The 23,357-nt window shown below is 54.0% G+C and overlaps 1 protein-coding gene across 4 annotated transcripts in view; it reads right to left on the bottom strand.

Annotated features, from left to right (window-relative positions):
- The window catches only part of Rasal1 (RAS protein activator like 1), a 29,803-nt gene extending 11,159 nt beyond the window's left edge, over positions 1–18,644 (bottom strand). Inside the window, exons 1-13 of one of the 4 annotated variants that reach the window (XM_057764074.1) lie at positions 18,316–18,644; positions 14,766–14,822; positions 12,827–12,940; positions 12,605–12,666; positions 9,391–9,520; positions 6,401–6,482; positions 6,187–6,318; positions 5,295–5,380; positions 4,353–4,470; positions 4,069–4,222; positions 3,700–3,764; positions 3,341–3,453; positions 1,976–2,168 (exon numbers count right to left, since the gene is read on the bottom strand). In XM_057764074.1, the coding sequence (XP_057620057.1) occupies positions 1,976–2,168; positions 3,341–3,453; positions 3,700–3,764; positions 4,069–4,222; positions 4,353–4,470; positions 5,295–5,380; positions 6,187–6,318; positions 6,401–6,482; positions 9,391–9,520; positions 12,605–12,666; positions 12,827–12,940; positions 14,766–14,822; positions 18,316–18,380 (1,371 nt within the window). In that variant the 5' untranslated portion in view covers positions 18,381–18,644. Of the gene's footprint in view, positions 1–1,975; positions 2,169–3,340; positions 3,454–3,699; positions 3,765–4,068; positions 4,223–4,352; positions 4,471–5,294; positions 5,381–6,186; positions 6,319–6,400; positions 6,483–9,390; positions 9,521–12,604; positions 12,667–12,826; positions 12,984–14,765; positions 14,823–18,315 lie in introns of those variants that run through there. The other 3 variants (XM_057764075.1, XM_057764076.1, XM_057764077.1) reach the window with 3 other exon arrangements.
- Positions 18,645–23,357: the final 4,713 nt, after the last annotated feature.

The following is a 23,357-nucleotide window of genomic DNA, read 5'->3' as shown; positions in this document are numbered from 1 at the left end:
GTCTCTTTCCCTCCCCCTAACTCTGCTGCGTCCTACTTAACGCCTCTGAGGCAGCCCAGGCGAGAGCCAGGCTAAGTGGGGTGCAATGACGCCACCTCTAGTTGGGAGGAGGGGGAATCTGAGGAAGAAATCTCCAGCTCACTGGGCCTCAGTTTCCCAATCCATAAACAAAAAGCAGAAAGTGGTGCTAATCAAAGCTCTTAACTCAGGCTGTAAGAACTGGGCATCTCCAGTGTATACCAGATTCTAGATCTTTCTGCCAAAGGGTCTAGTCTTTAGCACTGGGGAAAAGTTAGTCTGGCTGGGCAGAAAAGTTTCCTCAGTGTGTGCTTGGTGCTCTATCGAAGGACCTGAGTCTGGATCTCTGTACCTTATCAAGTGGCGAACAAACATCTGGAAAGCTAAGGACTCACAGGACACCCTCTGCTCAGGGTGCTCCCAGATTTATAATCCTTCTGTTGCAGCCTCCAGAGAAGCTGGGTACAGGCCTACGTCACCAAGTTCCCCTCAACAGCCACCTCAGGTTGTGCACTGAACATTATTAAAACAGGATCTCAGCCCGGTGGTGGTGGTGCATGCCTTTAATCTCAGCCTTTAATTGGGAGGCAGAGACAGGCAGATCTCTGTGAGTTCAAGGACAGCTGGTCTACAGAGTGAGTTCCAGGACAGCCAGGGCTGTTATACAAAGAAATACTGTTTCAAAAAACCCAAAACAAAACAAAACAAACAAACAAACAAAAAAACCCAAAGATCTCAGGCTGGCAGCCTATGGTCCAGCACAACCTCAACACAAGGTGACCGATTTCAGGCGATTTTTGCTTGTGTGTCTGCGTGAATTAACTCTAATATTTAAAAACTGGGACACTTTACATAGAATCCTGGAAATTGGTAAGAGAGAGAGAAAGGAAGTTATTGGGGGGGGGAGAAAGAAGGAAGGAGGGAGGGAGGGAAGGAGGAAGGGAGGGAGGGGGGAGGGAGGGAGGGAGGAAGGGAGGGAGGGAGGGAGGGAGGGAGGGAGGGAGGAAGACATTCGACTTAGCCCAGCTCAATTCAGCCAAGCCTGAGGCAGAGGCCTCTCCATCATCACACATATCCCAGAAGCTGAGTCTGGAGAACTGCAAGTTCAAGGCCTACCTCGGAAACTTAGCAGGGCCCTATCTCGAAAGGGTGAAGAGCACTAGGCCATGGCTCAGTGGCAGAGAGGACCTGCCCGGTGTGCGAGAGTCTGTGTTCTAGCCACGGCATAGCAGTGAGAAAAGGCTCTGCAGGAGCAGGGGACTGGGCCCCATTCCTATGCAGAACACTGGCCTCAGTGGTCCCTGTAGACAAAGCTGTGAGGCTACATTTAGCCAGTCTCCACCACTCCTTACAGTTCTATATCTGTCTGTTTATGTCCCTCGCCTGGCCCAGAGCCACAGCTCCCAGCTTCCACCAGTTGTATACAGACTGGGAAAGCCTAGCACCTACAGAACCCATGCGGCCTCATCCTGGCCCCACCCTTCTCCTTCCCGTCTGCTCTCATTAGTACCATCATTACCGTTACCATCACCACCATCATCACCATTATGGACATCATCACCACCACTACCACCATCACCACCATCATCACCATTATTGACATCACCACCACCATCATCATCACCATCGCCACCACCATCACCACCATCATCACCATCAGCATCACTACCACCATCACCATGATCACAACCATCATCACCAACATTATCACCATCATCACCACCACCATCATCACCATCATCACCACCATCATCACTACGTCCTTCATCCGTCATCATCATCGGTCCCCTGGGTTCTAGGTCCTGCCAGGAATACTGTCTTCTGCCAGGACACACACACTTAAGTCTGAGCAACCCAGATCTTGGCATCACCTTTGTCCTGACTCTACATGTGATCGATGGACACAGTGCCCCAGACCACCCCAACATCCGCATCGCCCCTGCAGAACCCAGCCCACCTGATGCTCCACCCCGGGGAAGCGTTCCTCCACACGCCGCTGCAGCTTCTTAAAGGCCAGGCGCAGGGCTAGCGGGCAGCGCCCCGTAGAGCTCACAATGGCATCCACGATGGATCCCAGATATCCGGTCAGCAGCCCCAGGCTGGTCTCCCGCACCTGCTCCTCCGTGGGTGTGCCCTTGAAGGAGATCCTCCTGTAGGGAGCAAGCAGAACCTTCAGTCAGAGCGCCACACCTGCTGCCTCAGAACCCCCCAGCCTCCCTGGTGCCTCCCCCCACACCAGACTCCCTGCTGGAGTGAACTCTGGGGCAGAGTCCCAGCTCAAAGCCTTCATAGTGGCCATTCCTGTGTCCTGAAACATGTTGGCATGCATAAGTGTCACCTCCTCAGAACGGTCATCACCCCCTCTCACTTCATAACCACATGCTGTAGCTCTGGGTGTCTTCAGCTTGGCCATGTCCGATGCCTTGGCACATGCAATCCCTACCGCCTTGGAGCCCTCAAGCCAGAAGTTCTCAGTCCCTGTATCCAATCATGGCCCCTGGCATTGCCCCACGTGGTCCTAATGGTAATTCACAAGTTGAGTGTCTACGCCTCCCATTTAACAGGCATGGAAACTGAGGCCCATCAATATGACTTTGCAAGCAGGTGGCAGACCGGAGATTAGAAGTCAGGACCAACTCCACTATCTGTCTGCAATTCTACCCCACCCAGGTTCTCAATGTCCCATCGCCCTTAAGTGCCACTGAGTCTCCAGTGGTCTTCAGCTATACCCTGGGAGTTTCCCAGTCGTCACCCTGTCCGGTTTGGGGCCTGGGTTCAAATTCCCACTTTACAGTTTCCCAGTTGTGTAACCTTGGGCAGGAACCTCCCCTCACTGAGGTTCAGTAAAGAGAGTGCTGAAGCCTGCGTCTGAGGTGGTCAAGAGGTGTGGGTCCTAACAGATGGCCTGCATCTAGCTCTAAGGGTTTCATGGAAGCCAGCCCCCTGACTTTGGCAGAGAAGATTCTGGAAAGAAAGGAGGAGGAGTCCATGGAGGGGTGGAGTGGCTTTTAGTCATAGCCTAGCTTGCCTCCAATCTCACAGAAAGTTCCCAGGATCCATTCTGCAGATGACCTCATGTGGGTCTCCATCATCTCCCAGCATTCCCCTGTTCTGTACGTCACTTCCAAAACCCTTAAGTGTTCCCAACACTCCCAAATCACAGGGTGTGGTAGAGGCAGAGGCAGCATTTGGCCAGTGCAGCCTGGGCTGCTACAGTACACACATGTGTCCCTAGGCAGGCGGCAGCCAGCACAGAGCAGCCCCAGGCAGCTGCAAATGATAAGGGACATCTGGAAGCCTGAAGCACCCCCACTTCGCTCACCGGGAGCGGTTCAGGTCCATCTTGCAAGGGTCCAATTCCATATATTTCTTCTCCTCGAAGACACGGCTGATCACCGGCCTCAGGACCTCGTGCAGGTAGCGCATGCCCACGAGCTGGGGGCAGGGGCCACACGAAGTGGCTAAGGGTGGCAGAAAGTGCCCTGGGCTGGGGCAGGGGGTGTGCAGGGAGATTTCAGAGCCAGGCCAGTCGTGTCCAAGGGTGCCGCCCAGGGCTGAAGCCAGACACCTGCCACCAGCACCCAGCTCAGCCATCTAGGGCCACTTGAGGCCAGCAGGCTTTGGGGACCGAGTGAGCAGGGGGAGGAAGCCACATGCACCCCGACGCCAGCTCCCACTCACCTTCATGAACTGTTCCATCGACTTGGATGCCAAGGAGTTAGAACGGAAGAGGGTGTTGGGGTCATCTAGGAGGACAGGGGGTGCGTTTGCTGGTGTGGGGTGGGGGCTGAACCCAGTTCACCCCACTCACTCAAAGTGGAGATACGATTCTTTCAGCCTCAAGAATCAGGGAGAACCCAAAACGTCAACTCTATTCATGGCCCAGAGGCCCAGAGTGGTTTGTCAAGCTGCCTGAGGCCACACAGCACCCTCCCAGGTTCACGGCATAGATACCCCAACATATAAACATCCTCTAAGGGATCTCACTTCTCCCTGGAGATCCTCTGCAGACCCATCCTTGGGGGAAGAGCGTTTGTGTGGGAAACTCACTAGTCCGAGCCACCTCACGCCTTGTGAGGTAGTCTAGAAAGGACCCGGCCAGGCCCCGACCCAGGAAGAGCTTCACCAGCTTGGTGGCAAGGTCTTGACGACAGTCCCCAGAGGCCAGTTCCTCCAGCACAGCCAGGGGGCTGGTGGTGTCCTCCTGAGCAGGGACAGGAGAGCCAACAGGTGACCTGAGGCCCCAAAGCAGACGAGCTGGCCCTGGTTCTGCAGGCGGGCAGCTACACCTTGGACCCAGTAACCCAGGTGGCGGCACCTGCCACCATACCCACCTCGGCCGGCCCCTGTACCGACTCCAGAAGCAGATCCATGAGAGGCTGGTAGCACTGGGAAGGCAGGACGCGGTCCTCAGTGAGGCGCACCTTCAACCGCAGGGCGCCCAGGCTTCCCCTACACGGAGCAGACCGTAGATAAGGAGACGTGAATGCAGGCTAGCCCAAAGCAGGCTAGTCCAAAGCAGGAGACATGAGCATGGGAGGGGCAAGGGACACAGGGTAAGGGCAGAGGAGGGCAGTGGGGACAAAAGTGGATAGGGAGGGGGCTGGAGAGATGGCTCAGAGGTTAAGAGCACTGGCTGCTCTCCCAGAGGTCCTGAGTTCAGTTCCCAGCAACCACATGGTGGCTCATAACCGTCTATGATGAGATCTGGTGCCCTCTTCTGGTGTGGATAGGGAGAAAGAGGCCCCAGACTGTGTGTGGAAAAGCCACAGTCGAGGCCATGACCGGGTGCACAAACGCTCACACAGGACAGGCAGAACAGCAGGTGTAGGCAGGGCAGTAAGATGTGGGTCTCGTGGACACAAGCAGTGCAGTCAGTTATGTGAACAGTGTGGACGGGAACAACCAGGAAAAGACTGGTGTGGCCAGGGCGCTCTGTGGTCTGTGTGCACAGCACACGTGTGCACAGACAGCGGTAGCTACTCAGGACGGCGTTAGAGCTCTTGCCTAGCACAGCCAAGACCCTGGGATCAGTTCCTGACACTACATCATAAAGAAAGGAGTGTGGCCAGGAAGGCAGGTGTAAGGGAGCCCAACATTCTTACACTGGTTATGGGAGCCTGTCTATGGTCAGCTGACTGGGCCAAGGGGTGCTGTGTGGGCAGGCAAAAACACCCCAGGGACATGTGACCAGGGCCAAAGGGACAGGGTGGGCTGGTGCCAGCACCCAGGATAACCTGCTGAGGTGGTACCCCTCCCTAGGCACCCACATTTACCCAGAATCCTCAGCTCTAGGAAAGGGCAGGAGGCGGAACCAGCCGTTGGGTGGCTTCTGTTGAAGGGTCTGTGGGGTGAACTCCACCTGTGGGGGACACAGAGACCTCAGCTGGGGGCCCTGTCCTGCCTGATGCAGGGCCCACCCAGCCCTGGAGGGAGAGTTTGGCCTGCTATCCACAGATGCCATGTGGTCAGCCAGGGTCCAGTTCTTCCTCTCTCTCAAGCCAGGGCACTTAGGGCCTCCAGAGCACACTTAATTTACAACTGAGAAAAGTTAAGGCGCCGGGCGGCAGTGGTGCACGCCTTTAATCCCAGCACTCGGGAGGCAGGGCGCAAGCAGAGCTCTGGGAGTTCAAGGCCAGCCTGGTCTATAGTGTGAGTTCCAGGATAGCCAGGGATAGACAGAGAAACCCTGTGTAAAAGAGAGAGGGGACAAAGCTAAGGCTTGGAGAGACGGCTCGCCCTGGGTCACACGGTGAACACAGTGCCACTGCCGTAGCCACAGCCTCAGACGAGCCCGGGGCCGTGTTCCCAGAGAAGAGCTAAAAGCCACAGGGCTTCAGAAAACCCACTTCCACTGTTCCAGATGTCATGTGCATTGGAGGATCATGACTGTCAGCCTCACAGGGTGGTGACGCTTAGGTCAATGCAGATGACAGGCACCAGCATACCCAGGAGCCGTGGGCCTACCCCGTGACCTCAGAGAGGTCCTTGCCTCCTTCACAGCCTGTTTTCTTGCCTGTCTCATGAAGATAGAGACTCCACTACGCAGGCTGGCCAATGGCCCTTGCGACAGCTTGAACGCCCACCCTCAGGCCCCAATCTTACCTGTCTGCTCACGGGAGGCAATGGGGAGCCACAGAGAGCACTTATTAGTGGGGGGAAACTCACCATGCCCAGGAAGTCGTTCTTGCCCACCATGTCCCAATCCCAGAGCTCCACTCGCAGTGGGGAAGGGGTCCCCCGCGTCTCCCGCAGCTCCAGCACCTCATCCCAGTGTGGGAAGCGGGTCTTCTTGATTGTCTGAGGGCGCAGAGGGCTGTGAGCGGCAGAGGTGACTGACTCCACCCACTGAGGGGTGCCACACTTCTGCCTGTCTGCTCACCGAGGTTTCCAGACTATGACTGCCCCAAAACACACGCGCGAATGGGTCTGACGTGCCGGAGATGTCCCGGGGGGCCAGGTCCCTGCCGACAGAGGAAGAGAAGGAGTATGTGGTTACAGGCCCTCAAGGACCCAGACCTGAGGCAGGCCTAGGAAAGAGAGTTCATACTAGATCATTCTAATGGCAAGGTTCTGTTACCAGGGCAACAAGCCTGTCCATCACAGGGGCCCAGGTCAGGTCCATCACTGCACCCATGCAAACCCGGCAGTTTCTAAACACAAAACTCATGGGAAGCAGAAGATTTCCCGATTACCCCTGATTTCCATGAGGGGAAACTGAGGTACAGAAAGATCAGACTGTATCACGACACTTAGCAAGGACAATGGAAATGAAAGAATGCCTCAATCTCCCCAGATGCCCTACATGGGAAGCTACAGGCATGAATTCAAAACCCGACCCTGCTGGGTGGCATTAGAAAAAGTCCCCTCCCCTTCCTGAGGCTTAGTCCAGAAAAGGACAATAACAGGCCAAGTTCACAGGGCCAAGGGTCCAATGAGATGACACAGAAAAGTTACTTAGTGTAGCACTTGGCTCAGCTCACTTATTCATTCAACAAACACACATGCCCACACCTTGCTTGGGAACAAAGAAAAAGCAGGAGATACAGACATCCTGCCTGTGGTTACCATGACAACTCGAAGCCTCACCTGAGTCAGCTTCCCCACCCCCCTTCTAGCGGGCCCCCAAATCCAGGAACACCCCACCACCACCAGGGGCTGTTTCTTCCTCCCGCTTGCTTCCCAGCCTTGTTGGGCATCCAAAGCCTTTGGTTTCCTAGGAACCAACACAGTTGCTAAGCGACAGCAATCGGTCCCTCTCCTGCGTGCAAGGATCCTGTACAGCCTAGTGTCTGGGGAGGGGGTCATGGGCAGAAAAGCTGAGCTCAGACCCCTGAACACAATCTGTTTTCTGGTTCCCTTCCTTCTTGGGCCATTCCTCATCCATGCTTCTCCCATATCCAGCTGGGGCCAAGGCTGAGATCTGAATCCAGAACTGTCAGGAGAAGTTCAGAGAGAGCAAGAAAGGGTCTTATGGTCACACAGCAAGCTAGAAACACGGATTGTCCTTAATATGTGTGGGCAGAACCTAAGAGTGAAGGTTGTCGGAGGGAAGGAGGGAGGCGGGGGACAGAAAGGCAGGATGTCGAGAGGAAGAAGAGGATAGCGAAGCTGAAGGATGTGAGGGGGGCTGAGGAGCTGAAGGGGGCTGGAGACAGAGGGAGAGAGGCAGAGGGAAGACGGATGGACGAGGCTGCCTCTGGGTTTTACGGGTCCTGTGTCTGTTGACTTCCTTCAGGCTCTCCTCCATCACCCCTCCTCTCATCCCGTAAGACCCCAGTGTGACCCCAGGTTGAGCCAATAAGAATTGAATAAGAATTGACCCTGGGATGTTCTGTAAAAGTGAGGTTCTTGGTCAGTTGTACAAGCAAAGTTGGTAGGTCACCAGCCTCAGGCCACGAGGTTTATTGTGCCCCCCTTGGAGACACTGCCTGAAGTCATCCTCCTAGACTCCTAGATCCATCTCGCCGGCCTTCATGGGGCCAAGAAGTACCGGTGTCTTTGTATGTATGGTGTGTGTATGTATCTGTGTGTGTGTCTGTGGCTGTATGTGTGTCTGTGTTTGTCTGTCTGTGACTGTGTGTGTCTGTGACAATGTATGTGTCTGTTTGTTTAACTGTATGCATTTGTGTGCGTGTGAGTGCGTGTTTATGTACATCTGTGGGGGTCACAGACAATTTTCAAGAGTTGGTTTTCTCATTCCACTATGGGTTCCAGGGATCAAACTCAGGTCATCAAGCTTGAGTGGCAAGTGATTTACCCCCACACACACTCATCTACCCACACACACACTCATCTACCCACACACACACTCATCTACCCACACACACTCATCTACCCACACATACTCATCTACCCACACACACTCATCTACCCACACATACTCATCTACCCACACACACTCATCTACCCACACACACTCATCTACCCACACACACTCATCTACCCACACACACTCATCTACCCACACACACTCATCTACCCACACACACTCATCTACCCACACACACTCATCTACCCACACACATTCATCTACCCACACACACTCATCTACCCACACACACTCATCTACCCACACACTCATCTACCCACACACACTCATCTACCCACACACACTCATCTACCCACACACACTCATCTACCCACACACACTCATCTACCCACACACACTCATCTACCCACACACTCATCTACCCACACACACTCATCTACCCACACACACTCATCTACCCACACACACTCATCTACCCACACACACTCATCTACCCACACACACTCATCTACCCACACACACTCATCTACCCACACACACTCATCTACCCACACACACACTCATCTGTCTCCACACACACTCATCTACCCACACACACTCATCTACCCACACACACTCATCTGCCCACACACACTCATCTGCCCACACACACTCATCTACCCACACACACACTCATCTACCCACACACACTCATCTACCCACACACACTCATCTGTCTCCACACACACTCATCTACCCACACACACACTCATCTACCCACACACACTCATCTGTCTCCACACACACTCATCTACCCCTGGGTTAAGATCTTGTTTTTGACAACTGTAGTGGCCAAAGCATTTAATTCCAGCATTTGAGAGGCAGAGGCAGGAGAATCTCTGTGAGTTCAAAGCCATCCTGGTCTACATAGAGAGACTGTTGAACTCACAGAAATCTATCTGCTTCCGACCCAAGTGCTGGGATTAGACATGTGAACCACCGTGCACAGTTTATGTGGTGCTGCAGATAGAATCCAGGGCCTGTGCGCACCAGGCAAGCCACATCCCTAGCCTCCTTGCTCATTTTCAGAGCCTCCCTCTCCTCCCCCAGAGCAAGAATACCTGGCCTGTCTCACGTGGCAGCGGAGGCATCGACCCCGAGCGTCTTCCAGCAGCTGCACAGCCAGGTAGACCTCGCCCTGTACCTCGGCGTCTGGATCCACTCGGCTCAGGTTGATCCAGCTGTCAATCCCTGCAGAGCACACGCGGTGTTTAGGAAGCAGGCTTTGTGTCAGCTCAGAACTGCCACTGATAACAACCATGCACGACAGGGCAGCTTCTCATGCGGGACCTCAGGTTCGGTCTGCGATCAGCCCTCTGTCAGAGGAGGAAACTGAAGCACACACACACACACACACACACACACCTTCTGTCACATTTTATATGTATTGCTTATTGACTTCTGGACCCAATGCAGCCCAATCTCTCTTGGCAAACATCATTCCTTCCTCTTTGTTTCTCTCTTGTTTTGTTTCCATACAGGGTCTCATTACGTATCCCAGGCTAGACCAGAACTCCTGTTCCTCCCACCTCCACCTCCTGAGTACAACCAGGGGCCAGCACCAAGGCCACCATGCCTGGCTCTATGCTTTAACCTTCTCTTGCCCTTTTATGTCTTCAAACATCTGACTTTTCAAAGCACTTGTAACTGTGGCTAGTGTTACAAATTTGACAGACTCTAAAATCACCTGGAAGATAGCCCTCCAGGCACACCTGGGAAGGATTGGCTGGATCAAGGTTAGCCCCTGAGGACACCCATGGGGGATTTTCTTGATTACTTAACTGGTGTACCATCGCAACATGGGCAGAACCATTCCCTAGGCTGGAACCCTGGCCCCTACAAGATGAAATCGAGAGGAGCCCCAGATGTCATTCCTCTCTGCTTCCTGACCAGCTCCCTCAGCTCCTGATGCCTCGATTTCCCTGCCACGATGAACTCTGAACTCCCTCCCTCAAGCCGCCTCTATCAGAGTCACAGGAAAAGAAAAGTCCTGAATTCCAGCCAGGGCTATACTGTGAGACCCTGTCCCAAACGCACAAACAAACACCCGCCAGAAGAAAGCCCAGAATCAGAATCTCTGACACTGGAATTACAGACCCTTCTGAGCCACACGTGGGTGCTGAGCACTGACCTCTCACTTCTAGAAGAACAATGCTCGCTCTTCATTGCTAAACCATCTCTGCAGCCCCTGCAGCTCTAATGCAATAACTAGCAAACATGCAGTTGGCACTCAGTGATGGAGCGATTGGTTTGATCCCAGCACTGATGATGATGATGATGTACAAGTGAAGTCTCACTCTGTAGCCCAGGCTAGCCTCATGAATGCTGTGATGACAAGCATGCCCCACCAAATCCAGCTTGGGAAAGTCACTTTTATCACCATCACCCTCCTTGCTGGCATTCCCGGTGGTAAGATGTGTATGTGGTCTCTCTCCACCCCACCAAGATGAGGACAGTGTCTCCCCGGCCCAGCACCCACAGGCGCCCTTTCTTTTGGCTCTGGAAACTTATGGGATCTGTGATGTAATAAAAAGAATACATGCAAGAATGTATGGTTTGATTCACTGCATAAACTTCCAGGAGTTTCTCTGCCTGGCGGGGCCCTGAACGTGTGGCATCATGAATAAGTACAGTACACTGCAACTGCTTGAGCTGGGAACACACTGCCCACACCCCAGATGCTTCACCAGGGAACCAGCGAAGGGCACGATGGGACATTACAGCAGAATGCAGTGATTGCAGAACTCAGGAGCACTGAAGTCCGAAAGGTCTAAAAGGAACACTCTGGCTGCTAGGGACAGCGGCACATGCCTGCCAGTCCGATACTGGGAGGCTGAGACTGGACTGTCAGGCATTACCGCCAGCCTGGACTACCTTGTCTCAAAGTACACAGTGAAGGGGGCTGGAGAGACAGCTCACGTCCTCTGCTCTTCCAGAAGGTCCCGGTTCGGTTCCCAGCACCCACGTGGTGACTCACAGCCTTCTGTAACTCCAATTCCAGGGGATCCAGTGCCCTCGTGCACTTGCAGACAAGCATGCAAAATGCTCGTGCATATAAAATAAAAATAAATCCAAATTTACAAATACACGATGAGGTGGAAAAAAGGCAACTAAGGAAAAACGAGTGTAACAGGCTACCATGTGGGCTGAGAAAACCCATGATCACAAGCACTCACTCTCTCTCTCTCACTCTCTCTCTCTCTCTCTCTCTCTCTCTCTCTCTCTCACACACACACACACACACACACACAGAGTGCAACATGGTAAACTCAAACCCTGGACCCAAACAACCTTAATCCCACATCCTGGCTGTCACAAAACCTTTGTGACTACAAGCAAACCACTGAACCCTGTGGCCCTCAGCACTGACACAGGACAAACTTAAGGGAATAAAGGTCCCCACCTCAGAGGAGGGCTCGGCACACACTCATAGTGTGGGTGTGGGGCAGGCCCTACTATTCTTCTTTCTTTCTTCTTCTTTTTTTTTTTTTTTTTTTTTTTTTTTGGGTTTTCGAAACAGGGTTTCTCTGTGACTTTGGAGCCTGTCCTGGAACGAGCTCTTGTAGACCATGCTGGTCTCGAACTCACAGAGATCCACCTGCCTCTGCCTCCCAAGTGCTGGGATTAAAGGCATGCGCCACCACCGCCCGGCTCTTCTTACTTTTCATGTAAATAAAAGCACTGTAGGGATGGGGTGCAGCTTAGAGGCAGAGCATTTGCGAGCCTGGTTCATCGCAAGCGTGCAGCGTGAAATAAAGTGTCTGGGAGGACATGAGGAGACTGGCCGCAGCTAGCATGAGAGTGCGCATCGGAACACCTACATGAGGAATGGGAGTCACAGCTTGGAGACTATCTAGGGCTTGATTGAGAGAGACTGTCTCAAAAAGACAAAACTGAAGCTGCTGGACCCCAGGTCTGAGAAAACGAATCAGCTGCTCCATAAATGAACTGAACTACAAATTAAAGAGACAGGATACAAAAGACACATCCACCAGGCAGCGGTGGCGCATGCCTTTAATCCCAGCACTTGGGAGGCAAAGGTAGGCGGATCTCTGTGAGTTCAATGCCAGCCTGGTCTACAAAGCAAGTTCCATGGCAACCAGAGCTGCTACACAGAGGAACTCTGTCTTGAAAAAAAAAAAAAATGAAAAAAGGAGGGGGAATCTTCCCCCTTCAGGCTCTGAGGCCACTCCCTCAGCCCCACTCCCTCAGCCCTTGCAAGGCCCCTATAGGTCAGATCATCTTTTTCTCTCCCTCCAGTCAGGATCTGCTCACCTCGAGGGTCAGCTGTGATGGCCTCCTTGCTCAGGGAGATCTTCCCAATGGTGTCGTCGTGTCTGTGGGAAGGTGGTAGGAGAAGGTCAGACCAGGGCCAGCACTCTCCCGTAGAGCCGTGGGGACAAGTGTCGGGGGTTGGAGGCAGCACATTTCTTCTTGGTGTGTAGATTGGCGTGTGACTTGGGATCCCCGTGCACACCCCACCCACCCACCACACACCCAACAGTGTCCTCATCCAGCACGTAGAAGGCCAGGTGATGGAAGTCCAACGGCAGGTGCACAGTGTACTCCTCCCCCCAAAAGGGGCTCAGGCTCCTCCAAACGGTAGCTGTCCTGCAAGAGGGGTGTTGGGCTAGCGCCTCATACAGTGGGTGACCTGGGGATCCCCACAAACAAAGTTAGAGGCACACACACACACACAAACATGACAGACATAGCCGTGCACACGCTCCTAGAATCTACACACACCCCCATCCCAGGAATACAGCAAGTTCACTCAGACCCATGAGCTCAGACAGAGAAGCACACCCAGACCCAATGTGCACACGTGCCAGAGATGCAAACAAATGCAGGTACGGCTGCAGGGAGTCTAAACGTGCATGCATGCATGCAGGCACACATGCACATAGGCATGTCCCCAAGACACAACTGAAGAGGTTCACGAGTAGACCAAAGCCCACACAGAGAGACCCATGGAAACATATACACACATACAATCAGAGAAACACACCTAGACAGGCCAAGGAAGCCAGAGACACAGTAAGTCACACGTCCACACAGACACAGATACACACGAGCAACCTCAGGAACATCTAGAAACCTGTTTGTAAATATAGACACAGTATCCCAGATAGACACAAAGACATGCTTACATAGCAACACAGAACCCACCAGTCACCAATACCTAGTGCTACATTCATGTGTTCCCTCCCTACCCGCTACCCAAACTGCAGACATCATCTGTGATGGGGTGAACTCAGTGATGCCTGGGAAGAGTGCAGGGCGCCCCAGGCAAATTAATCAGGTGAAAGAGAACTGGGCAGGGAAGACGAGCATCCCAGATGGCTGGAACCACATGTGTAAAGGCCCTGAGGCAAGCGTGATCAGGGCCAGTCAGAACACTCGGGGCTTCACGGCACCCAGAAAGTTAGGGGACACTAGGGTCAAGTCAAAGCTGGACACAGACACACGTACATATGTCCCACACCTGGGTCTGGCACCTTGACAGGGCCCCCACCGTGGCTGCTCCCAGAAACAAAGACTTTACACTGCCCAGTGAAGTCCCAGCCAAGCCCAGCATGCAAAGCTTGCTTCCTTCTGTTGGTCCCGTACAGCCCAGAGAAGGGAGAAGAGCTGCCTTGGAGGCGTACAGAAAGCCAGTCCAGGGCTTGGGGGTTAGTATCTTCTACCAGGGCAAACACAGAGGGAGCCATGGGAGGGGTCAGCCTTCCTAGGGGCTCCCCGCCCCCAGTTCCCAGTCCATCTGGACCAGAACTAGTGCCAGGAGCATCCTGAATCTTGTCGTCTCCATAGAAACCAAGGCTTCAGCCACCCGCCCACCACCCCCTCAGGTCTACAGGGGCTGAGAGCTGTCCCTTGACCTGAGGGGGAAGAGAAGCCCAGCTCAGCTGATATCCCATCAGGACTCAGCGCCCACAGATATCCACACACCCTCCTTTGGACTCACACCTGAGACACACACACACACACACACACACACATCTCTGGTATGCACGGGAGTCCTGTGGACTTGTACACCCACACAGACGCTCACACGTGGTCAAAAGCATTCACACCAGTTCTGTGGCACCCCAGATGGGCAGGCTGGTATGCACACGTGCACACACACACACACACACACACACATTCCCACTTGAACATTGGTGTGAATACGACACACGCAGACACCCGCAGCACCCAGAGGCCTGGAGTCAGCCAAACTAGCCAAGCATGAGATGCCCACACTCCCCCCGCCAACAGGTCTTTGGTGGTGACTGAGTCAGCCCCAGGGAGCCAAAGATATCACGGGTCCCCAGACAGAGGATATTGGCCGGTTGACACGGGCCTCAGGGTTTTACCCAAGAGGCCAGGGCTAATGTAGCCTCCTTGAAGCCTGAAAGACAACCCCTCCTGACCCCACCCCGTGTTGACTACGCACCTGGCCACAACCTCGTCATCGACTTTCACCAGGCAATAGGGGTCACTGCTCCCAGACCTGTGGGAAAAGGGGGTCAAGGAAGCTGTTGGAAGGGGCAACTCTGTTGGGAGCCTAAATGCTAGGCAGGGTGAGGCCCAGAGAGGGAAGGGGACTTACACTAGATCACACAGCAACTCCTACAAAAAGGCAAGCCCTTAGGGAGTACCATCAGGTTGTATCGTTGCTGCCCGGACCAGTCACCTGCCACCCACAGGCAGTATAAGCCTGCATGTCCATCCTGCTCTAGGACTTTGGTTTCGTTACTATGACTCCAACAGACATTAATACTCACCCAGCCACCCCCCCCAGCAGAGGGGGCAGGAGAGGGTCAAAGAGAGGTGTGGAGGAGGGATCATGGGTTACCCTGAGCTCCCTGACACAGACAGGACCTAATGCCAACTTCTGAGTTAAACACTGTGCTCCTCAGCCTGCCCTGACCCCCATCCCCAGCAGGAAGAACTTGCAGGCATACACCAGGGTCCAGGATCTCAAAACTGAACCCATAGAGATGGATGTAGGGCTGAAGAAGGGCTCAGTGGTAAAGTGTTTGCCAACCATGTTCAAACCCTGGGTCCCATGCCCAGCAGGAAAAAACAAACAAAAGCAAATCCCAAAAGACAAGTGCTATTTCCCCCTCACAAAACCCTGGGCCCTAGGCCAATCAAAGGCAGCCCCGCCTACCTCCCCTTTATAATAAGAGTCACCAGTAAATCCCAGGTCACCTCCCCTTTATGATAGTAGCCACCATTGCCTCACTCCCAAAGCCATCTTCTTGGAAAGGCTGTCTCTCACTGCCACTGTTTAAAATGACCCTCCTCAGCTCCCTGGAGGCTGAGGCAGAAAATTTGCCTGAACTCAGGAGTTCAAGGTCAGCCTGGTTAGAAAGTGAGAATATGGCTCAGATAGATAGATAGATAGATAGATAGATAGATAGATAGATAGATAGATAGATAGATAGATGATAGATAGATAGATAGATAGATAGACAGACAGACGATAGATAGACAGACAGACAGACAGAGATGATAGATAGATAGATAGATAGATAGATAGATAGATAGATAGATAGATAGATAGATAGATAGATAGATAGATAGATGAGAGAGAGACAGATCTTTCTTTTCTGGACCTAAATCATCTTGCACAGTTTACCTGTGTGTTTGTGTCTGCCTCTCCCTTCCTACAGCCCCTGAACTGTAACCTCCTTGGGTTGCTGGCTGTACCTACTTCTCCACAGGTCTGAGGCTGTTCCTGCAGGGAAGGTTCAGGATAAATGGATGTGCGGAGCGCAGGCTCTGGAGGAGGGTGGGGTGGATGGTACAGATGTAAATTCAGCTCGGGTCTCCTAGCCATGTCCCCTCTGCTCCTCCAGCAGCCTTCTCCCGGTCACCTGTCCACTCAGTCACAGGGAACAGGGATGTTGGCTGCAACCTGGGCCTTTGGCTGGCTGGCTGAGTCGTTCCCTATGCCTCAACTTCCCTCCAAGACTTCTCCACCTCATTCTTCAGCTTCCCCAGTGAAGATGTGGCCCAGACTGACTGTACTCGGTTAGCATGCAGGCTTGGAGATACAACCTTTCTCAAGAAACCTGGCAAACTCCAGGTCCCTAGAGGGAGTAAGGGTCAACACATCTACTTCTGGGCCATGACGCACATGGCCTTATCAGGCTCCTATCAGGTAGGGGCCAGGGTGGCAGGCAGGGCTGGCCTCTCCCAGGCCCTGGTCTCTCCAGACTCCCGGCCTCTCCCATGGCCTCATGACCCTCAGCCATCACTTCCCTGCTTGGTTCATACATGGAAGCTGTTGGTGTTCATGCATGTGATCTCATGGCCACGGCTGCCTCTCTGGTCCTCAGTTTCTCCATTTGTAAAACAGAGAAACCAGTTGGCACACACAAAGTGTTAAACATGACCCATGGGCATGGTAAGCCCTCAGTGATGACGGGCACAGTTGGCCACCCCCTTAACCTTGAGTGTCAGGCTGAATCTAGGACCTCTGCCTTTAGAAGGAGAAATGAGACAACACCCCAGCTAACACCCCACTCTCAGACAAGGGGACCCCAGCTCGTTCTGAGAAGATCTGTTTCGGAAAAGGGAGCTGCCCACTAGAGAAACTAAGGCAGGGTGTCCAGTGGGGGCACAGTGACACCTCCTCAGCCTTGCTCTGGGGCATGGCTCAACCCAGGGCTACCTTGGCCAGAAAACTGTAGGAATGGGGGTAAGATGCAAAAATGAAAACCTAAAGCCCCTTCCAGAAGAAGCAGGGAACCCTTGAGCCTGTATGCTAGCCCCGTGGTAACATCTGCCAGTGGCTCATAACTCTCTCCCAAGACTGGTGGACAGCTGGTGGACCAGAGTTCAGTGAGGCAAGAGTCCTGTTTCTGGCCAGGTCCCTTTAGCCAGCCAGCAAGTGCCAGGTCTCCATTCCTGCCCCACGGTTCTGTAATCCCTAACGCTCGGAGACATGTTGATCACGCTGGTGCCATCGCTCCCTGCATTTACTTCAGGTGTGTATTTATTTATGGTAGTGGATGAGGGAGCTAGGGCATTAAGATTACTCTAAACAGCTCCCTTCTGGATACAGCTGCAGTATTGGAGGACAAGGAGGTTCCTAAAATCAAAGGGAGGGGATGCAGACTCTGCGACTTGGGTAGTTGGGACTTCCACCCAAGCAAAGAAGAACTCTGGGTCCCCTGTCTGCTCACCTCTCCACAGCTGACCCCCTAGCCAGTGTCCTCCACCTTTTCTGCTGGACACGGGATCAAGCAACAGTTTGATCTCCTTCCAGTTCTACACTACCCAGATGGGATACCAGGGCCAGCAAAAGGCAGGTTCAAGGTCACTCAGCCTGCCTCCTACCAAGGATGGCAGAATCTGTCTCAGGTGCTGGCACCTTCAGAGCCCCTTTTGGCTCTGGACCAAGCAGGAGGGGGAACCCGCTCCCCCACCCACCCCGTTCTGCTGAGTCAGCACTTGCTGATTCAGCGCTGGAGAAGCAGAGCCAAGAACGGGGCAGAGGAACCCAGCGCCCCCAGCCCCATCAGTTGGGGACCCGAAACAGCCCACCATAGGTTTGCAGGTAAAAGACTGGGGGACTCGAGGTTCCGTGTTAGAGTGCAACCTAAACACCTCTGAGGCACGCAAAATCTTGGGGTCCATCTGGACCACAGTCTCTGGGGCTCTATTGATGATCTCTGGGGAGCCCGGCTCAGGCTCCGTCGTCCGGAGAAGCCCCACCTCCAGCACCTGCTCTAGCTAAGAAAGGGATCACCGGCCCCCCTCCTCGGCTCTAAGAGGACCCGTCCAGAGGTCCCTTCTCCGGCTCTGGAAAACCTACTTAGGGACATCCTAGAACAAAGACACCTTCCTTCCCCAGGGGAGCAGGGCGCGGCACCTGCTAAGCCTGGGTGCCCCCCTCTCACAGGACAGAGAGAGCGGACCCCCAACAGTGGGTCCTAGACAGAGGCCCCCACAACCCTTCCACGCACCCCAGTGGGCACCCCGGGACTCACACATCCTTGGCGGGCAGTGCCCGTCCCTCCACCACTCGAATACTCAACGAGCCGCTCTTGGCCATGGCGCACAGTCCCAAACTTTCCAAGCAAGGAGTCTGCCGAGGTTCCAAGGCTGGACCAGGAGGTGACCCTACATATCACCAGCTCCGGGCCCGGCGCGCTGTCCCTAGGCTTCCACGGGTCCGGGTCCGGGGTGTGACTGGGCTGGATGTGAGGCTGGCAGGGAGAAGTGCTGGATCCCGTGAGGGGACATGCGTCCCGAGCTACAGGTAGCCGTGTGCTGCGCTCCCTCCGGGCAGGTTGAGCCTGGTGTCTGCAGCTTGGGAGGTCCCTCCCGATCCCGCCCCTCCCGCAGCTGCCCCGCCCGCCGTGAGTCCCACTCGAGCGCCCCCTGCTGGCACCCCAGCCCGCTGCACCCAGCTGGGGACCCCAGGCAGCTTTGGGGCAGGGGGTAGGGGCCGCGGGCAGTCAGGCAGAGCGGTGGGCTACTACTGAGCTGGCATCGGGCCCTCCAAGAATCCCGGTGTCTCCCACCCGGCCCCAACCCGGCACCTCTCTATGCCTCTGCCACCTCTGCCACCTGCCACCCAGCACCAGCTTCGGGGTCCCGGAACAGTACCCGCGCTGGGCGGCAGGCGGCGCACACTCCCTGGGGGTCTGATGCGAGTGGAGGGAGGGGCCTCGAACATACCCCTTGCATGGGCTCCAATTAAACCCGAAGAGTGCCAGCGGAGGCTCTCACGTCACCGGCTGCCACTGCGGGGGAGGAAGCCGCGAGGCCGCAGGGGGAGGGGAGGCGCGGAGATAACACTGCCAGGGCGACACGATAAGAACCATCTGCAATCCTCGAACTAGTTAACCATGTGCCAGGCACGGCCTGAGCCTTTCGTCGGGATTATCTCAGTTCCGAGCCCTCAGCAACTCTGTGCCGTGTATGCCCTCCATCTGTGGATTAAAAACAACAACAAAACTAAACTAAAAAAGGGGGGGGGGGGCAAAACAAAGCAAAAAACTGGGGTTCTGAGAGATGGGATCACTTGCCAGAAGTCTCCTTCCTGGGTTTGAATTCTGACTCTGCCATTTGGTGAATTTGGTAGCTGTGTGGTCTTGGATGAGTCACTCAACCTCTCTGTACCTTGGTTTGGTTTTCTCATCTGTTCAGTGAGGGTGACACGTGTCTCATTCACAGGGTTTAGAGAGGATTAAGTGAGATACTCATATACGGGTGACAGAGCAGGGGTAGGCACAAGGTATTCAGTATTGTTACTGTTGTTCCTCCAGGTGTGACTTAAATGCCACATCTCCTGGCAAGGCTTTCAGGATGCCCTTCCACCCCAAACAAAGCTCTTTTTCCTCTTTGCTCTGTTCCCAAAATGCTTCCTGCTTTTGCAAACTTTAAATGAGTTCAGTTGAACAGGAGACTTGTCCCAGGGTAGACACGGCTGTTTCCTTCCTCCTGGAGTCTGCGGCTTACCTAACTGGAGAGTGTTTTAAAAGGCTGGCAAGGGCCTTGTGCAGCTGGCCGTCTTGGGGCGGGTACCATGGGAGTGCAGAATGAGGTCACCTGACACTGCCCAGACTGGCAGGACTGGGAGCACCTGCCCAGTCCCTGCAGTGCCTACCCAACCCCGGGAGCATCTGCACAGTCCCTGTAGTACCTGCTCAACCCTGGGAGCACCTGCCCAGCCCCTGGAGCACCTGCCCAGCCCTGGGAACACCTGCCCAGCCCCAGGAGCATCTGCACAGTCCCTGTAGTACCTGCTCAACCCTGGGAGCACCTGCCCGGCCCTGAGAGCACCTGCCTAGCACCGGGAGCACCTACCCAGCCTCAGGAGCAGGGCAGCCTAGTGGTCTGAATTCCCTCCCTGTCTCACCCCACAACCAGCACCCAGCCCAGATGGTAGTGGATGGGCACCCTAGGATTCTCTCCCAGTGGGTTGCTGGGAATAGCAAAGCAGCCAGACCCCCCAGAGGGATGCCAGGGGTGACCCAGGGCAGAGTCCAGAGCAGCAGCATCCTCCCTGTTTCTGCCACCACCTGCCACCATCTGCAGCAATCACTCCAATTTCTCTAAGGAGGAAGAAAACTTGCCGTGTGCCCAGTGTGGCTCCCCAGTACCCCCCCCCCACACACACACACACCTGGGCAAAAGACACCTCTACCTAGAATACTTTAACCCTGGAGTTACAGAGACCCCAGACAAGTTATCCAAGTCCTCAGGGACCCTCATGAAACCCTGACTCCCATAACATAATGGCCCAACAGTCACACAGCCATCATTAATCCATATTCCAAAGCTAAACAGGAAGCCCCCACTCCAGACCCGCAGGGGGAGCTGCAGGTCCAGCTAGGTCTTCAAGGAGTCAGCTCTGTCACCCACCCCCTTGACACCAGGTCCTCTGGAACAGTGGCCACACTCTCTAAATATTCTACATGACCCCCCCCCCAGCCACCTCCTGTTCTAAGAAACTAAACTAAAACCAACAGGGGGCTAGAGTCCTGCTAGACAACCCCTATCCAGGGACCAAAGAAGAAAAGACAAGAGGGAGGGTGTGTGACTCACTGGGAGCCACCAGCCAGGACAGAGAGAGGAGGCCCTGGAAGCCATCAGATAAGCATGAGACCCAATCATGTACCCTTACAAGGGCAGTATGAGGCCAGCTGTTCCAAACATTCCAAGCACACTGTAAGCGTTCACGGTATACCCCACAATCGCCTCAAAGACAAACACACAGTCCTTGTCAGCTCTCTGTGTTGTCTAGCATGGACGGCTGCGGACAGCAGACAGCAGGCATAGAGAGACTTAGGTGAAGCCCAGGCATGCTAGCCCACACTTGCAATGCCAGCACAGGAAGCTGAGGCAAAGGGACCATGAAGTCCGGTTAGCCTGGGTTACAAAGACAAACTGTATCCTTAAAAAAAAAAATGTCAGTTGGTAGAATGCTTGCCTAGTATGTGCATCGAGCCCTGCATTCCTCTTCTCCAGCCCACAATGTCACACAGCTGTTAACACCAGCCCTTGGAAGACAGGCAAGAGGATTAGAAGTGTGAGCTCATCTTTGGCTACTTGGTGAATTCAAGGGCAGCTTGGGCTATGCCTCTAAATAAATAAATAAAGTCTTTCCGGGCAATGGTGGCACATGCCTTTAATCCCAGCACTTGGGAGGCAGAGGCAGGTGGATCTCTGCGAGTTTGAGGCCAGCCTGGTCTACAGAGCGAGTTCCAAGACAGCTAAGGCTACACTGAGAAACCCTGTCTAAAAAAACAACAACAAAAGAAATTCTATAAAGCCTTAGGTGGGGAAGGTGCTCACTCAAGGTTTAGGAAAGGGGTCTTGCTATGAATGCCAGCAATGGGTGCTCTCAGACGGGTGAGTTGCCCTCCCAGTGCCTCCGTGTCTTCCTGTTAACAGCACCCATCTCATTGGAGGTTTGAGGGCATAGAGAAAGTGTAGGTTTCAGCCCACCTGGTACCCAGGAAGGACCCACTAGGAGTAAGGGTCCTCATGGAGAATCCCAGCTCACTCAGGAGCCTGGAAGCCTCACCTGGCTTCACTCTGAGGTCAGGCAGGTAGAGTGCCAGGCCCAGCCCAGAATTCCAGGGATGGAGGGAGTGCTGCTGTGTTCCAACTAGCACAAGGAAGTGTTCGTTCTGGATTGTAGATCTCGGGGAATCTGGGGTTTGGGGTTGGCTCTTTTAATCCAGACAGAGATCCCAAGATCAGAGATCCGACTGCCCCTGAAGGCTTCACTGCTCAGATCTGGCTGACACCCCCACCTCACCCTGGAAGTGTGACATGCTCTGCCGGGGCCCTGGGGAACTCACAGATGCTGAGATGAGCATCCCTACCCTAACATCACAATGAGGGTCCAGGCAGGCAGGGCAGTAGAACCACAGAGGACTCCCTTGATCATGAGGTCTGATTGAACCACCTTCGGAAGCCCACCTTTCCACATCAAACGGTGAAGGGGAAACGTACTCCACGGAAACTGGCAGCCGACACATTGGGCTTGGGTTTGGTTTAGAGATATAGACTCTCACTATGAAGGCCAGGCTGACCTTGAACTCACAGTACTCTTGCCTCAACTGCCCCAGCGTTGGGATCCTAGAGTCGAGATTCTGACTGTTTATGATGTGAAGTCCCTTTTCCAGCCTATCACTGGGTCTGGGACTCCTGAATTCACCCTGAAGGTTTTTCCCAAGTTGGGTGTGAAAGCTACAGGTCTGTAACCTCAGCAAGTTGGAGGCAGAGGTTGTAATTCAGGGATAACCTCAGCTATGTAACAACTTCTGGGTCAGCCTAGGCTACAGGCAACATTGTGAGCAAAACAGAAACAAACCTTTTTCCTCCACCCAGATTTTGCCTTTGCCATCAAGTCCTGCCCGCCCAAGGGAAGCCTTTCTATCCACCCGCACCCCCATCCAGTTACCATGTCTTCAGCTTCAGCTACTTGTGGTGCAGTTGAGTAAGGCTTCTGAAGGGTGGGGCCAAAGAGTTCAGCGGCCAGGCCAATGGAACAATATACAGCTATTAAAAAGGAGTTTCCAGGCTGGGAGCTGGCTCGACCGGAAAAGGGCGTACTGCCCAAACAGGAGTGGGGATCCCCAGCAACCATGTAAAAAGTCAGCTGTAGTTGAGCCTGCCTGGAACCCCAGTGCTGGGAAGGGTGTGTAGGGGGAGATAGGTGGGTCCTGAGGACTCATTGGCCAGCCCAGTTTAAATGACTCAAAGAGCTCTGGACTCAATGAAAAGAGCTTGTCTCAAGAAAAATAAGAGGGAGAAAAACACAAGCAGACACCTGATGCTTGTACAGGGGAGTGCGCGCACACGCGTGCGCATGCGCGCGCGCGCGCGCGCACACACACACACACACATTCTTTTTTATTTATAGGGGTCTGACACAATATCTTTTAGCAGGGTGACTATCAGTTTGTGGCTAGCCTGGGCTGTATCTCGAGAACCTGTTTGAAAGAGAAAAAAAAAGCCAGGCGGTGGTGGTGCACGCCTTTAATTCCAGCACTCGGGTGACAGAGGCTTG

The sequence above is a fragment of the Chionomys nivalis genome, chromosome 3 (assembly GCF_950005125.1).
Source record: "Chionomys nivalis chromosome 3, mChiNiv1.1, whole genome shotgun sequence".
Lineage (NCBI taxonomy): Eukaryota > Metazoa > Chordata > Mammalia > Rodentia > Cricetidae > Chionomys > Chionomys nivalis.
Note: the sequence above shows the minus strand (reverse complement) of the source record. Positions and strands in the feature narration are given on the sequence as shown.